The following is a 17,386-nucleotide window of genomic DNA, read 5'->3' as shown; positions in this document are numbered from 1 at the left end:
TCACCCACTCGTAAGTTATAAATACCTAATTTTTTCTAGTTTTTCCTCTCCCTTTAGGCCCCCAGATGGTCGAATCTGGGAAAACGACTTTATCAAGTCAAATTGTGCAGCTCCCTGACACGCCTATCAGTTTTCATCGTCCTAGCACGTCCGGAAGCACCAAACTCGCCAAATCACTGAACCCCTCCGCCCAACTCCCCCAAAGAGAGCAAATCCAGTACGATTCTGTCAATCACGTATAAAGGACATTTATTTATTTTATCCATCAAGCTTCATCCCGATTCCTACACTCCAAGTGTTTTTCCAAGATTTCCCCCTCCAACTCCCCCCAGTGTCAAACGATGTTGTCGGGATTTGAAATAAGAGCTCTGAGACATGAATTCTTTCTAAAAATCAAATTTCATTAAGATCCGATCATCTATTCGTAAGATAAAAATACCCCAATTTTCACGTTTCCAAGAATACCGGTTTCCCCCTCCAACTCCCCCCAACATCACAGGATCTGGTCGGAATTTAAAATAAGAACTTTAAAGCATAAGATCCTTCTAAATATCAAATTTCATTAAGATCCGGTCACCCTTTCGTAAGTTACAAATACCTCAATTTTCAAAATTACTCCCCCTCCATTTCCACCAAATAGAGCAGATCCGGTCCGGTTATATCAGTCACGTATCTTAGACAGGTTTTTCTTCTTCCTATCCAGTTTCATCCGGATCTCACCTCTTAAAGTATTTTCTAAGATTTCCGCCCCCCCCCCCAACTGCCCCCCCAATTACGCCTGATCCGGTTGAAATTTAAAATAAGAGATCTGAGTTACGAGGTCCTTCTAAATATGAAGTTTCATGAAGATCCGATCATTCCTTCGTAAGTTAAAAATACGTCATTTTTTCTTATTTTTCAGAATTAACCCCCCCCCCCATAGATCGCATCCGTTCCAATTATGTAAATCACGTATGTAGGACTTATGCTTATTTTTCCCACCAAGTTTCATCCCGATCCCTCCAATCTAAGCGTTTCCCATGATTTTAGGTTTCCCAACCCCAAACTTCCCCCAACGTCACCAGATCCAGTCAGGATTTAAAATAAGGCTTTGAGACACGATATCCTTCTAAATATCAAATTTCATTGAAATCCGATAACCCGTTCGTAAGTTAAAAATACCTCATTTTTTCTAAGTTTTCAGAATTAAACCCTCCCCCAACTACCCCAAAGAGAGCGGATCCGTTCCGTTTATGTCAATCATGTAACTAGCACTTGTGTTTATTTTTTCCACGAAGTTTCATCCCGATCCCTCCACTCTAAGTGTTTTTCAAGTTTCAGGTTTCCCCCTCCCAACTCCCTCCCCCCAATGTCACCAGATCTGGTCGGGTTTAAAATAAGACCTCTGAGCCACGATATCCTTCTAAATATCAGATTTCATTGAGATCCGATCACCCGTTCGTAAGTTAAAAATACCTCATAATTTCTTATTTTTCAGAATTACCCCCCCCCCAAACTACCCAAAAGAGAGCGGGTCCGTTCCGATTATGTCAATCATGTATCTGGGACTTGTGCTTGTTTTTCCCATCAAGTGTCATCCCGATCCCTCCACTCTGTGTTTTCCAAGATTTTAGGTCCCCCCTCCAACTCCCCCCAATGTCATCAGATCCGGTCGGAATTTAAAATAAGAGCTCTGAGATACAATATCATTCCAAACATCAAATTTCGTTAAGATCCCATCACCCATTCATAAGTTAAAAATACTTCATTTTTTTATTTTTTCCAAATTAACCGCCCCCCCCCCAGATGGTCAAATTGGGAAAATGACTATTTCTAATTTAAGCTGGTCCCGTTCCTGATACGCCTGCCAAATTTCATCGTCCTAGCTTACCTGGAAGTGCCTAAAGTAGCAAAACCGGGAACGACAGACAGACAGACCGACAGAATTGGCGATTGCTATATGTCACTTGGTTAATACCAAGTGCCATAAAAATACAGCAGGTACTAATATCAATGAATGAATAAATCTCAAAACGTGTAAAGCTTAAGTTAAATATAAAGCTTAAGCAAATCAAGCTTAAAACGAACAAAAATATTTTGCTATTGAGGCATAAATGAAACTCAAAACGAACAGAAATTAAATAAACAGTCATAGCAAAGAAACAAACAATAATTACTAAAATAAATGAGTAAATAAATCTTAAAACGAGTGACACTTAAATTGAATGTGTAAATCTAGCTTGAAACAAACAGAGTAGCCCCGGAAGGATAATTATTTGGAATTTGAACTATTTGAACAAAATGGCTATCTCTAAATTTTGACCGGACGCCCTTTGGGAAAGTAGGGCTTGGGCTATTTGGTTATTGATCACTTTAGATTCTTGAAAAAGAGCTAGAAGTTTCAATTTCCGATCGAATGAGCCCCCTTCTAAGTTAATATGACGGATCCCTTCCACAGAACCTTATATTCTAATAATGGGCAAATTGCAAAACTTACAATCCTTGACCTGGGGGCTAGGGAAGATTTATCAACCCCTAAGTTGTAGTAAATTGAATTTTAGACTATTTTGATCAAAATGCTTATTTTAAAATTTTCATACGATGCATTTAGAGAAATAAGACACAGAGGAGGGGGAGGAGCCTTGTTACATTTTGATCACTTTTAATTCTTAAGAACTTACAACTTACATAAGTTACCATTCTTGTCCGGGTGCTAAGGAGGATTTCTCAACCCCTAATTTATAGTAATTTGAATTTTGGACTATTTTAAATAAAATAGCTATCCCAAAATTTTTTCGGATGTATTAGGGGGAAAGGCGTGAGGAGGAAGGGGGAGGGAGGGGAGATACCCTTCAATCACTTTTGAAGATTCTTAAAAAAGTAAATAGAACTTTCAATTTCCAATCAAACAATCCATCTCTGAAGTTTATACAACCACCCTTTACATAAAACTTATATTCCCTTGGGTCATAGCTTCCAATAATAGCCCCAGGCTTTGAGGGGATGTGTCAGGCCCGAAGTTTTTGTTATTTGATCTTTAAACTATTTTGAACATAATGGCTATCTAAAAGTTTTGATTGGGTGCATTCGGGGAAAAAGTGCCTTAGGAGAGGGGCTACTTGCCCTCCAATCACTTTTGACTGTCGGGAAAAGTACTAGAAATTCTGGTTTACAATCAAATAAGCCCCCTCTGAGGTTTATACAGCCATCTATTCCATAAAATAGGAATAGAGCATAAAAAAATAGAGATAAAATGATAAAAAAGAGGGAATAGAGCATAAAATATGCTCCCAGGTTTGAGATTCAACTTTTGAATCTCAAAAGGTACACCAGACGTTTCAATTTTCAATCATTTGAGTCACCCCCAAAGTTTATTTGACCACCTCTTCCATTCAAACCTTATATGCCCCCGCGGCATAAGTTACAGCCCTTCCCCAGCTCTGGAGGGGGGGGGGTATATTGACAACGAAATTTTTATTATCTTATTGTTCGGCTATTTCAAACGAAATGGCTATCTCAATATTTTCATTTGATACATTTGGGGAAGAGAGGTGCTTGTGTCAGAGAGGTAGATGCTCGCTGTTAACTTGTGACTCATAAAAGGTAACTAGAACTTTCCATTTCCAATCAAGCGAGCCACCTTCAAAGTTTATATGATTATCCCTTACATAAAAACCTTATATGCCTCTCGGGCATAACTTAAAACACTTTCTCCCGGGCTCTAGGGGGTTTTGTCGACCCAGGAATTATTGTTATCTGATATTTTGAACTATTTTAACAAAATGACTATCTCAAAATTTGAATCGGATGGATCTGGGGAAAATGGGCTAAGGGGAGGCTGTGAGGCTATTTGCACTCGGATCTCTTTTGACTCTTAAAAAGTGAACTAGAACTATCAACTTCCAATCAAATTAGCCACCTTCGAATTTTATAGGACCACCCTTTTACATAAAAACCTTATAACCTTCCGGGGCATAACTTAAAACACTTGCCCCTGGCCTCTGGGGGTTTTTGTTCGACCCAGGAGTTTTCGTTATTTGATGTTTGAACTATTTTTAAAAAATGTCTATCTCAATATTTGAATCGGATGGGTTTGGGGGGGGGAAGGACTAGGGGTCTACTTACCCTCGGATCTCTTTCGACTCTTTAAATTGAACTAGGACTTTCAATTTCCAATCAAATGAGTCCTCTCCCAAGTTACTACGAACGTCCCTACCATACGAACCATATATACCCCCAGAGCATTACTTACAACGCCTACCCCCGGCCCTGGGGGTTGCGTAGATATCCGAGTTTTTCTTATTTGAACAATTTTTAACAAAATGGCTATCTCAAAATGTTTGTCGGATGGGTTTTGGGGAAAAAGGGTGTGGAGGGGTTATTTGCCCTCCGATCTCTTTTGACTCTTAAAGTGAGCTAAAACTTTCAGTTTCCAATCAAAGGAGTCCTCTCTGAAGCTTATATGAGCATCCCTTTCATAAGAACCATATATGCCCCATGGACATAACTTACAATGCCTTCCCCCTGGCACTGGGGGATTGTGTTGACAAAGGGATTTTTGTTATACGACCTTTGAATTATTTGAAAAAAATGGCTATCTCAAAATTTTTATCTGAAGGGTTTGAGGGAAAAGGACGTGGGACTACCAGTTGCCATTTGATCTCTTTTGGCTCTTAAAAAGTGAACTAAAATTTTCAATTTCCATTCAAATGAGCCCTCTCTGAATTTTGTTGAAGCAACGGTTCCATAAAAACCATATACATCCCCAGCGCTTAACAACACCTCCGCCGGGCCCTGGGGGCTTGTGTCGACACTGGAGTTTTTTTTTTATTTGACCTTTGAACAATTTTCAAAAAAATTTTTATCAAATGCATTTGGGGGAAAGGGGGCATAGGGATCTCCCATGGAGATCCCTCCGATCTCCCTTGACTCTTAAAAACTGAACTAGAGCTTTCAATTTCCAATAAAGCGAACCTTTCTGAAGTTTATACGAACATCCCTTCCACAACAACCATATTTGTCCCAAGGGCATTACCTACAACGCCTGCCTCCAAGCCCTGGGGGATTCTGTCGACCCCGGAGTTTCGGTTATATGATCTTTGAATTTTTTATAAAAAATGGCTATCTCAAAGTTCTTATCGGATGGGTTTGAGCAAAATAAGGCATGGAGGGAGGCTAGTTGTCCTCCAATCTCTTTTGACTCTTAAAAAGTGAATTATAACTTTCAATTTCCAATCAAATGAGGCTTCTCTGAGGTTTATATGAGCATCCCTTCCATAAGAGCCATATATTCCCCCAGAACATAACTTACAACGTCTGGGCCCTTGTGGGTTGTGTTGACTCTGAGTTTTTTTTCTTATCGGACCTTTGAACTATTTTTAACAAAATAGCTATCTCAAAGTTATTATCGTATGGTTTTGCGGAAAAAGGTAATGGAGAGGGGACTAGTTGTCTTCCCATCTGTTTTAACTCTTAAAAGGTGAACTAGAACTTTCAATTTCCAATAAAACGAATCCTCTCTGAAGTTTATATGATCATCCCTTCCATTAGAACTTTATCTGCCCCCATGGCATAACTTGCAACGCCTGCCCCCTGACCCTGGGGGGGGGGGTCGTGTTGACAACAAAGTTTTTGTTATCAGATGTTTGGGTACTTGTGTATCATTCAGAACACATTGAATATCATTGAATATCATTCAGAACACAACGGAGCGGATCCGTTCCGGTTATGTCAGTCATGTATCTAGGACTCGTGATTATTTTTTCCACCAAGTTTCATCCCAATCCCTCCACTCAAAGTGTTATTTCAAGTTTTAGGTTTCCCCCTCCCAACTCCCCCCCAATGTCACCAGATCTGGTCAGGTTTAAAATAAGAGCTCTGAGCCACGATATCCTTCTAAATATCAAATTTCATTGAGATCCGATCACCTTTTCGTAAGTTAGAAATACCTCTTTTTTCCAATTTTTCAGAAATAACCCCCCCCCCCCAACTATCCCAAAGAGAACGGATCCGTTCCATTTATGTCAATCATGTATCTATCACTTGTGTTTATTTTTCCCACCAAGTTTCATCCCGATCCCTCCACTCTAAGTGTTTTCCAAGTTTTAGGTTTCCCCCTCCCAACTCCCCCCCCCCCCAATGTCACCAGATCCGGTCGAGATATAAAACAAGAGCTCTAAGACACGATATCCTTCTAAACATCAAATTTCATTGAAATCCGATCACCCGTTTGTATGTCAAAAATACCTCATTTTTTCTAATTTTTCAGAATTAACCCCCCCCCACTACCCCAAAGAGAGCGGATCCGTTTCGATTATGTCAATCATGTATCTGGGACTTGTGCTTATTTTTCCCATCAAGTTTCATCCCGTTCCCTCCACTCTAAGTGTATTCAAAGATTTTAGGTTTCCCCCCTCCAACTCCCCCCAATGTCATCAGATCCAGTCGGGATTTAAAATAAGATCTCTGAGACACAATATCATTGCAAACATCAAATTTCATTAAGATCCCATCACCCATTCATAAGTTAAAAATACTTCATTTTTTCTATTTCTTCCAAATTAACCGGCCCCTTACTCCCCCCCTCCAGATGGTCAAATTGGAAAAATTAATATTTCTAATTTAAGCTGGTCTCGTCCCTGATACTCCTGCCAAATTTCATCGTCCTAGCTTACCTGGAAGTGCCTAAAGTAGCAAAACCTGGACCAACAGACAGACAGACCGAGAGACAGACAGACCGACAGACGGACAGACAGAATTGGCGATTACTATATGTCACTTGGTTAATACCAAGTGCCATAAAAAAATTCTGATACATTTGGGGAAAAAAGGGCGTGGGGGCACACTAGCTGCCCTCTGATCACTTTTGACTCTTTAAAGTGAACTACAACTTTCAATTTCCAATCAAATCAGCCCTCTCCGAAGTTTAGACAAACATCCTTTCTATAAGAACCCTATATACCCCCAGGGTATAATTTACATCACCTGCCTTCAGGTCCTGGGGAGCTTTGACGACATTGGTGTTTTTCTTATTTGACATTAGAACCATTTTTAACAAAATGTCTATCTCAAAATTTTTATATGATACATTTGAGAAAAAAAAACGTAGTGGGGAGGGGCTAGTTGCCCTCAGACCAATTTTGACTCTTAAAAAGTGAACTAGAAATTTTAATTCTAAATCAAATGAGCCCTCTCTGAAATTTATACAAATATCCCTTCTATAAGAACCTTATATGATCCCAGGGTATAACTTACAGCACTTGCCCCTGGGCTTTGAAGGTTTGTGGTGTTGATACTGAAGTTTCGTTAACCTGACCTTTGAACTATAATTAAAAATAAGCCAGAACTTTCAATTTCCAATACAATGAGCCCTCTGTGAAGTTTATACAAGCATCCCTTTCATGAGAACCATATTTGCCCCAAGGGAATAACTTACAACGCCTGCCCCTGGGCCCTGGGGGGTTGTGTCGAAACTGAATTTTTTTTTATATTATCTTTGAACCATTTTAAGAACTGGCTATCTAAATTTTCATTGAATGTACTTGGGGAAAAAAGGTAAAGAGAGGGGGCCAGTTTCACTTTGATCACTTTTGACTCTGAAAAAGTGAACTAGAACTTTTGATTTCTGATCAAATGAGCCTTCCCTGAAGTTAATATGAGCATCCATTCAATAAGAACTATATTTACCCCAAGGGCATAACTTACAACACTTGCCCCCAGGCCCTGGGGGGTTATGTTGACCCTGGAGCTTTTTTTATAAGATCTTGAACTATTTTTAACAAAATGGCTACCTCAAATTTTCATCAGATGTATTTGGGAAAAGGGCGCAGGAGGGGGGAGGCTAGTTGCCCTGTGATCACTTTTCATACTTAAAAAAGGGCACTAGAACTCTCAATTTCCAATTGAAGGAGCCCCCTTTGAAGTTTATATGACAGCCCCTTCCTTATGAAGTGCCTCTGGGGAAAAAAAATATGGTAATAATAAAACAAAGCCATATGGTCTTTACTAATCCAATGCTATAGCAATGCCCCTGATCTACTAAAATGTACCAATATTCATCTAAAATCATTCAGAAAAATTAATTGACAGTGCACTTTTAATAAATGAGAACAACACTCCTGGGACCTACTTCTGCAAAGGTATAAATTTGCCTTCACTTACTCTTTTATCCAAAGTGTTTAAAGAAGTTTTCAGAATTTAATAGTATTTCCTATTGAAGAGGCTGTATCAGCATTGCAATCCAACTCTCTAGAAGCAAATACTATAAAATGATAAAAGCTACTTTAAGATTTTTTAAACAGAAATATAATCCTTTAGGGCACAGTGAAAAACATTACCATTCATCAGCATTGTTGAATCGATTCCCTAAAATATTTATTTTTAGTGAATTGTTCATATTCAACTTGGTACCTTAAAGAAAACACTGCAGAATTAAAAAATATACTTTTAAAATGTAAAAAACTCTTACTTATATTATTCCAAAAAGTGTTTCTTTTTAGATAAATTCCATGGTGGGGAAATTGCATGCATTTATACAGTTCATGGTATACTGGACAACTCAGGAGAACTGAGGGTATTGGTGTACCTTAAAAAATACTATGAGTAAATATTTTGAAATGTCAAAATAGTCTTGACAATTTATTGTGTTTCTTTTAGCAAATGAAAATGCTATTCTGATACCAAAGAGAGGTTAAGCACAAAAACATTAAAAATCATGTAATGAAATATGGTATTAGTGTGTAGTTGGGTGCAATAAGACAGAAACACAATTAGGTTCAGAAAATAACTTTTAAAAATATGAAAATATTTACTTAAATCAATCCTAAAAGAAGTTTAATTTACCCCAACCCTCTTTGATTTGCAAATACGCAGCATACGTTACATATTTATAATACATATTTCTGTTTTTTTTTCATTTTGTTGATGTTGCTTTAAACTTAAAAATTCTCTAAATACTTGCAAGTATTATTACCAAGTGTTACATATTATTTTATCCCTTAGCCTCTGCTAATTAATTTTTTTATTAATTTTTCAACTGAAAGTAAGGAAAAACATTCAAACTTATAACAAATAGAAATTATTACATATATGAAGTGAGTTGCCTCCTCCTCAACACCTTCCTCTTTATGCTAAAGATTTAATTTTGTCACAATTCTTTCAGAATAACTAATGAAACATAATGTTAATTGGAACAATAAGAGGTTCTTTTCAAAATTACTAAAAAATTAAGCATAGAGTGAGGTGTTGAGGAGGAAGCAATGGCCTGAGTACATAAAAATTTCTGTTTGTTTTAAGCTTTAAAGTTGCTCCTTACTTTCACTTAAAATAACTTATTTTTTCATTTAATTTCATATGATCACCCCTGGGGAGAACAAAAAACACATTTGTAATATTTTTACTGTAATCTTAGTTCCACATTTTTACAGATAGGAACATGAAACTTCTACAATAGGGTTCTCTGATGCTCTGAATTTGATGGTGTGATTTTTATTAAGACGTGGTTTTTTTAGAGGTTGTTTCTTCTTTTTTTGATTGGTTGAATTGTTAGTTGATCCAGAATACAGACCTCACACTGCTGCCCACTGGGCTCATGGACTTATACACCTTGCTCTATAGGTATTGTTATCTGTAAACAAAATTAGATGTTTATTTTGTTTAGATACAACTGGCTAGTTTAAACTTGAAAGTGAAAGGGAACAATCTTGGATATTACCATTAATGGTTGCATGAATTTTTTACTTCCTACTATACAGAAATTATCAGTGATAACTAGAATTAGCCTAACATTTAAAATATAGCTTAATTTGTACTACTCCGACTATTTCTGTTTCAAAACCCTGCCGACTTTAAACAATTTTAGTTTGCCCCACAGAGGAGGAGGGTCAACCAGAAATGGGTGCATTTCTAGAATTAGCAGTAAAATTCTAGTCCATTGACTTCTTGCTATCTTGGAAAGTTGTTGGGCTAGAGAGTTGAAACTTTCAGGGATGTGTCTACAGGCTAAAGTATATCCTGGGAAGTTATTTTGAAATCCCTAACTATACCCCTTCCCCCTCCTCTATATAACGCAGTTTTTGTGCATTACAGCCTATATTTTGGTCAAATTTGATCCTATATTACTATTAAAAGTGTAAATCCTTGCTTACCTCAGAAAAATTCGACTTTTCACTGTTTTTTAAGCTACTATATTCCATAATTAGTTCACCAGGCATTGAAAAACAATTATTACCATTTATGGTATAGTTCAAAATGGAATGTAGGCATTTAAACGCACCCCCTGTTTGAAATGTCTTATCTTTAAATGGCTTTTCACTGGGGTAATACAGATAAGACTTTGAACTTTTAAGGGGCTTCTCACTAAAATTATGATAAAATTCTAGTCCATTGACTTCTCGCTGTCTTGGAAAGTTAATGGGCATAGTTTCTATACTAGGCCTATAGCACATAGAAATGCTAATTTGGTAAAATTCTAGTCCAGTGACTTCTTGCTGTCTTGGAAAGTTAATGGGCTAGAGAATTGAAACTTTCAGGGATGTGTCTACAGGCTAAAGTATATCCTGGGAAGTTATTTTGAAATCCCTAACTATACCCCTTCCCCCTCCTCTATATAACGCAGTTTTTGTGCATTACAGCCTATATTTTGGTCAAATTTGATCCTATATTACTATTAAAAGTGTAAATCCTTGCTTACCTCAGAAAAATTCAACTTTTCACTGTTTTTTAAGCTACTATATTCCATAATTAGTTCACCAGCATTGAAAGACAATTATTACCTTTTATGGTATGGTTCAAAATGGAATGTAGGCATTTAAACGCACCCCCTGTTTGAAATGTCTTATCTTTAAATGGCTTTTCACAGGGGTAATACAGATAAGACTTTGAACTTTTAAGGGGCTTCTCACTCAAAATTATTTTTCCTAGCCTATTTGAATTTAACGGGAAAAGATTGTATTAATTTTCTCACAACCTCCCACATACTTACATTCTCATTAAAACAAACAGTCTTCTCAATATTTGAAGTCCTCATTAATTATTCTTTTAAATACCAGATGACATGTGGAAAGGTAATTACAAGTGACATAACTAATATCATTACCATTTATATGTGCTATAGGCCTAGTATGGAAACTATGCTGCTCTACAGCATAGTTTCCACTTCAGACAGCTTGTGACAAAACAAAACAATTACCCAGAAAAATAGACAAAGAGGCATGGGAGAAAGGGATTAACTATATAATAGATTAAAAAGATTAACTCAGGTTAATCTGAATCACTTGAACGTAGGCTAGGCCTAGGCTGCTATGAATATAGAAAAGTTTTCTTGTTCAATTAGGGTAATTTCAGCAATTAACAACATGCCAATAATTCTGCAGATTTGATAAGATACAAGGAAATCGAAAAATTGCCATTTACCTTCTTTTGAAAGTTGCTTTTTGCTTAAATTTTATTAGCCAATCCCAGGATTTGCATGAGGTTATACAAACTGCATACAGTCCTTTCACCCCTTTGACTTCAAGATGGCTCTAGCAATCCTTCTTTTTCATCCTCTCTTCTGTTTGGTTTGTGGGAAGTGCAAGTACTTGAGCTGCCTCTCTATATGCTTCACCTAATTTTGAAAATTAGCGCTAGCGTTGCCAGATGAGGAGAGAATTATGACTTTTTAGAGCCCAAATGTGTGCTTTTTCTGGATCGAATTGTGCTACACTTTTTGTTCTTTTCCCCACATTTTTAAAACAAGAGCTAAGAGCTTATATGGCACTCGTGACGAGGCGAGAAGAGCTAAGAGCCAAGAGATCATATGGTATGAGCTCTAAAAAATTCTATGAATCAATAGATTGATTTAAAAAAGGAAAATAAGAGGCTTAATGCCGGTCAGGATTTAAAATAAGAGCTCTGAGTCACGAGGTCCTTCTAAATATCAAAATTCATTAAGATCCGATCACCCACTCGTAAGTTATAAATACCTAATTTTTTCTAATTTTTCCTCTCCCTTTATCCCCCCCAGATGGTCGAATCTGGGAAAACAACTTTATCAAGTCAAATTGTGCAGCTCCCTAACCGCCTATAAATGTTCATCGTCCTAGCACGTCCAGAAGCACCAAACTCGCCAAATTACTGAACCCCTCCCCCCAACTTCCCCAAAGAGAGCAAATCCAGTACGATTCTGTCAATCACGTATTAAGGACATTTGTTTATTTTATACACCAAGCTTCATCCCAATTCCTACACTCCAAGTGTTTTTCCAAGATTTCCCCCTCCAACTCCCTCCAATGTCAAACGATCTGGTCGGGATTTGAAATAAGAGCTCTGAGACATGAATTCTTTCTAAAAAATCAAATTTCATTAAGATCCGATCATCTATTCGTAAGATAAAAGTACCCCAATTTTCACCTTTTCCAAGAATTCCAGTTTCCCCCTTCAACTCCCCCCAACGTCACAGGATCGGGTCGGAATTTAAAATAAGAACTTTAAAGCACAAGATCCTTTTAAATATCAAGTTTCATTAAGATCTGGTCACCCCTTCGTAAGTTACAAATACCTCAATTTTCAAAATTACCCCCCCCCCTCAAATTCCACCAAAGAGAACAGATCCAGTCCGGTTATGTCAGTCAAGTATCTTAGACAGGTTTTTATTCTTCCCATCAGTTTCATCCTGATCTCACCGCTTTAAATATTTTTTAAGATTTCCGGTCCCCCCCCCCCCCTATCCCCCCCCCAATTACACTTGATCCGGTTGAGATTTAAAATAAGAGATCTGAGTTACGAGGTCTTTCTAAATATGAAGTTTCATGAAGATCCGATCACTCCTTCGTAAGTTAAAAATATGTCTTTTTTCTTATTTTTTAGAATTAACCCCCCCCCCAATAGATCGGATCCGTTCCAATTATGTAAATCAGGTATGTAAGACTTCTGCTTATTTTTCCCACCAAGTTTCATCCCGATCCCTCCAATCTAAGCGTTTTCCATGATTTTAGGTTCCCCCACCCCAACGTCACCAGATCCAGTCAAAATTTAAAATAAGAGATTTGAGACACGATATCTTTCTAAATATCAAATTTCATTGAGATCCGATAACCCGTTCGTAAGTTAAAAATACTTAATTTTTTCTAATGTTTCAGAATGAACCCCTCCCCTAACTACACCAAAGAGAGTGGATCCATTCCGGTTATGTCAATCATGTATCTAGGACTCGTGATTATTTTTCCCACCAAGTTTCATCCCGATCCCTCCACTCTAAGTGTTTTCCAAGTTTTAGGTTTCCCCCTCCCCCCCCCCCAATGTCATCAGATCCGGTCGGGATTTAAAATAAGAGCTCTAAGACACGATATCCTTCTAAACATCAAATTTCATTGAGATCCGATCACCCGTTCGTAAGTTAAAAATACCTCATTTTTTCTAATTTTTCAGAATTACCCCCCCCCCCCACTACCCCAAAGAGAGCGAATCCGTTCCGATTATGTCAATCATGTATCTGGGACTTGTTCTTATTTCTCCCATCAAGTTTCATCCCGATCCCTCCACTCTAAGTGTTTTCCAAGATTTTAGGTTTCCCCCTTCCAACTCCCCCCCAGTGTCATCAGATCCGGTCTGAATTTAAAATAAGAGCTCTGAGACACAATATCATTCCATACATCAAATTTCATTAAGATCCCATCACCCATTCATAAGTTAAAAATACTTCATTTTTTTCTATTTTTCTGAATTAACCGGCCCCCCACTCCCCCCAGATGGTCAAATTGGGAAAACAACTATTTCTAATTTAAGCTGTCCTGTCTCTGATATGCCTGCCAAATTTCATCGTCCTAGCTTACCTGGAAGTGCCTAAAGTAGCAAAACCGGGACCGACAGACAGACAGACCGACAGAATTGGCGATTGCTATTTGTCACTTGGTTAATACCAAGTGCCATAACAAGCTGATCAGTTGTTTGTTCACATTTGCTCTTATTGAAATAAATTTGAATCATGTCTTAACCTTAAAAAAGGGTTTGAATGCAATAAAATCGGATAAAAATAACTGTTCCCCTAAAACTCACCAAGGGAGTGAAAACACCCTGTAAACAAATGAAAGAAAAAACGCAAACAGAATGACTAAATGCAGAGTAAAAACGATTTTGATTTTTTTCGTTTTGTTGTTTTGACGGGCCTGCTACCCTTTTAAACGTAGCATGGCACCTCATCAAAATTTTTCTTCATAAAAAAGGGTAACAATTCAGCTCAAATAATCCGATGTTTAATATCTCAATTTTCAGACTTGTATTCTTGACCAAGATATAAAGAGGCTACAAAGGGGCTCGTAGAACGATGTAGACTTTTCTTGGTAAGAACTTCATTACCAGGACAGGTTGAATACTTTCGATTTTCAATGTTTTCCCATTTTTGTCTTGACATAACCCGTCTGTGATAAAAATCTTTCTGACTCTGAATTTCAAAGTGATAGAGGAAGATCTTCACGGTGAGCTCTACCAGCATTGGAGCAGTTTTCTTCAGTGAAGTTTTTTAGTTCTATTATTTCTCTCCGCTGAAAATGAAGTTCCTCAGAAAATGAAGTTCACGGAAATGTGAAATTCAAATTTTTTTTCTGGGGTCACTAAAAGTATAAAGCAGTTTGTGCTACTGTGGTTAATGTCTTTGTGACTCGAATATCAGCTCACTTTAATACGTTGTTCCTTTTAGTCAAGTGGCTGTCTTTGCACTTACAAAATGATGGAACTTCAAAATGAAATCACCGTGCAGGAATCTTCTTAGTGTGTGTTTTGTTGTGGTAATATAAAAATCCGAGCAATTTTTGGAAAGTGGTCTCGTCCTCAGCAGTTACCTTATCTCCTTATATTAATCTCATAAGTTATTATAAACACTCATCTCCAAGAAAATGTTTTCTAATCACTGGAAACTGCAATCGTTTGACGATTTTTATCGTGAAGTCGGATAGTGAAAAGTTGGACCCCCCCCTCCAAAATCTTATATACCTAATAATTTATGTTTATTTTAAGTATTAGTATTGCTCCTGAATTTCAGTAGAAAATACTTGTTTTATTACTTAATTTCTTATCATTTTCCCAAAAATACTAGGAAATCCATCTTTCCCGCCATGGAAGATTCCGCTCTGACTATAAAAGTCCCCCCCCCCTTGAAATTTCCTTCCACAAAAAGTTTCCACATAGTTTTTCTGGTGATATTTCCTACATGGAAAATCAACCCTCCACTTTAACAATCCTCCCAAAATCTCCAGCTCCACTGAAAGTTTCCATATGTTAAATAAATTCACTGCCGAAAAAGTAAGACGATATATATATATATATATATATATATATATATATATATATATATATATATATATATATATATATATATATATATATATATATATATGAATTCTGGCAAGTTTCTGAATTCTGGCAAGTTTCTCCGTATAAAATTTCACCTAGAAATTTAGCCACGGGAGACTTCCGTGTCAATGGAAAAATCCCCCATCGGCTGGGTACATCGATGTACCCTGATGTACCGTGTCAGGGTATATTGGCTGGGTGGTAAACTACGGAATTGGGGACTTTGGCATTATTATCATCACATTTGCTGAAATGGTCAAAAATGTTTTCAGATTATTCAGTTTTGCATAAGTTCCAAACCACTTAAAGACCCAGTCATTTGCTAAAATATTAGTCCAAAGATTATGCTTCACTTTGAAAATTTCAGTGCTATCAAAAAAGGCCCAACCATAACGGATAATGTCATCTTTATTAATTCCCATGTTAAAACCTGTTTTAAAAAATTTAGTATCGGGGAAATTATCAGATTATCTTGATTGTCCGTTTCTCGCTTAGCTAAGCTTATAGGTTATTATTGGCTGCATGGAATCATATAAATTTCTTCTTTATACAAGTGTTTGCAGAACTAGCTAAGCTAGTCTTCAAGGGTAGAAATTCTTCCATCTCCTGGATTTAAATTTGGTGGCACGTCTTTTAAAACTGTTGAATGTTTTTTTTTAATGGGGAGGAAATAGACATTATTTCTTCAAGCATAAAACCGACAAGTCCATCATACGGAAGGCTTATTGCTTTTGGGGATTGGTTGGAAAGGTTATACTTAACTAGTCACAGATTTCTTAGCATGGGTGCTGAAATTTAGTTCACTGTGAATCAAAAATCTCGCTCGTTATTTACAAAGAGGATTAGATGGCTTCAAAGAAAATAAAAGTGACAAGGATTCATTTTGCTCATGTGAATGAATTGACAATTCATACGCTAATTAAAACGCAATTTGTACCTGAATCAATTAATATGGGAACATTAGCTTTAGTTAGATCTGATCGTAGAGCTATTAAGCTTCAGCTGAAGGTTGGGCAGTTTCAGGACCGCGTCCCACGAGTAAGAAATTTCTACAATGTGGGGTTTAGAAAAGTAGGTTTAGAAAAACGAATTAGAAATTATTTAACAGATAAGATATTGAGGCATTTAAAAGAGAGCTCTTGGAATCGCATGTAAAAAATAAGTTGAAAGCGTTAGAGGACAATGAAAAAGATACACATGGTGTAATTATGCAGTTAAATGAAATAAATGAGCAGTTGTGTAGAGTCGTGTGGCCTGCCAAAAAAATATAAAAAAGAATGAGCCATATTTTGATTTGAATTGCAAGTTAATTAAATTAAAAAAAACTATTTTTTAGTAACTGAAAGTAAGGAGCCACATTAAAAGTTAAAACGAGCAGAAATTAGTCCGTGAATAACAGGGGCTGTTCCTTTCTCAACGCCCCGCTCTTTACGCTAAAGTTTGACTCTTTCTCTCAATTCTGCTTTATTAAACAGTAAAAAACTTTAGCGTAAAGAGCGGGGCGTTGAGAAGGGAACAAACTAGTTTTTTATATTTAATTTCTGAACATTTTTGAATTAATGCATGTTTGATTTTGGCTCTCCGCACATAAATTATGAAAATGAAATTTGCATATTAATTCTTTTTTTGGCTAAATGGCTTTCTCTTAGTTTTGATCAGACAATTGTGAGGAATAAGGGGTGGGGGAGGAGGCCTAATTACCCTCCAATTTTTTGGCAACTAGAACTTTTAATTTTTATCGAACATTTTTATTAGTAAAAAATATACGTAACTTAAGAATTAACTTGCATAATGAACTTTTATATTCTTATATTTTTATTCCGTATATGAGGGGGTTTATCCCTTCGTTAATACCTCACTCTTTACACTAAAGCTTAGATTTTGTCCCAACTCTTTAAGAATGACCCCTGAATCAGAAAGGCCGTAAAATAAATAGTTGAAATTACTAAAAATACTTTAGCGTAAAGAGCGAGGTATCTAGGAGGAGATGAACCCCTCATATATGTAATAATCTCTGTTCGTTTTAAGTTTTAATGCTATCCCTTACTTTCAGTTGAAAAAACTTCTTCATATTTATTTT

The 17,386-nt window shown here is 36.9% G+C and overlaps 1 protein-coding gene across 1 annotated transcript in view; it reads right to left on the bottom strand.

Moving 5' to 3' along the window:
* The window catches only part of LOC136034439 (uncharacterized), a 179,473-nt gene that overhangs the window by 23,648 nt on the left and 138,439 nt on the right, over window positions 1-17,386 (bottom strand). Inside the window, exon 2 of the mRNA XM_065715620.1 lies at window positions 8,447-8,563. Coding sequence (XP_065571692.1) covers window positions 8,447-8,504 — 58 coding nt within the window. The 5' untranslated portion in view covers window positions 8,505-8,563. The remainder of the gene's footprint in view (window positions 1-8,446; window positions 8,564-17,386) is intronic.

The sequence above is a fragment of the Artemia franciscana genome, chromosome 13 (genome assembly GCF_032884065.1).
Source record: "Artemia franciscana chromosome 13, ASM3288406v1, whole genome shotgun sequence".
Taxonomy (NCBI): domain Eukaryota; kingdom Metazoa; phylum Arthropoda; class Branchiopoda; order Anostraca; family Artemiidae; genus Artemia; species Artemia franciscana.
This window is presented reverse-complemented; position numbering and strand designations above follow the sequence as displayed.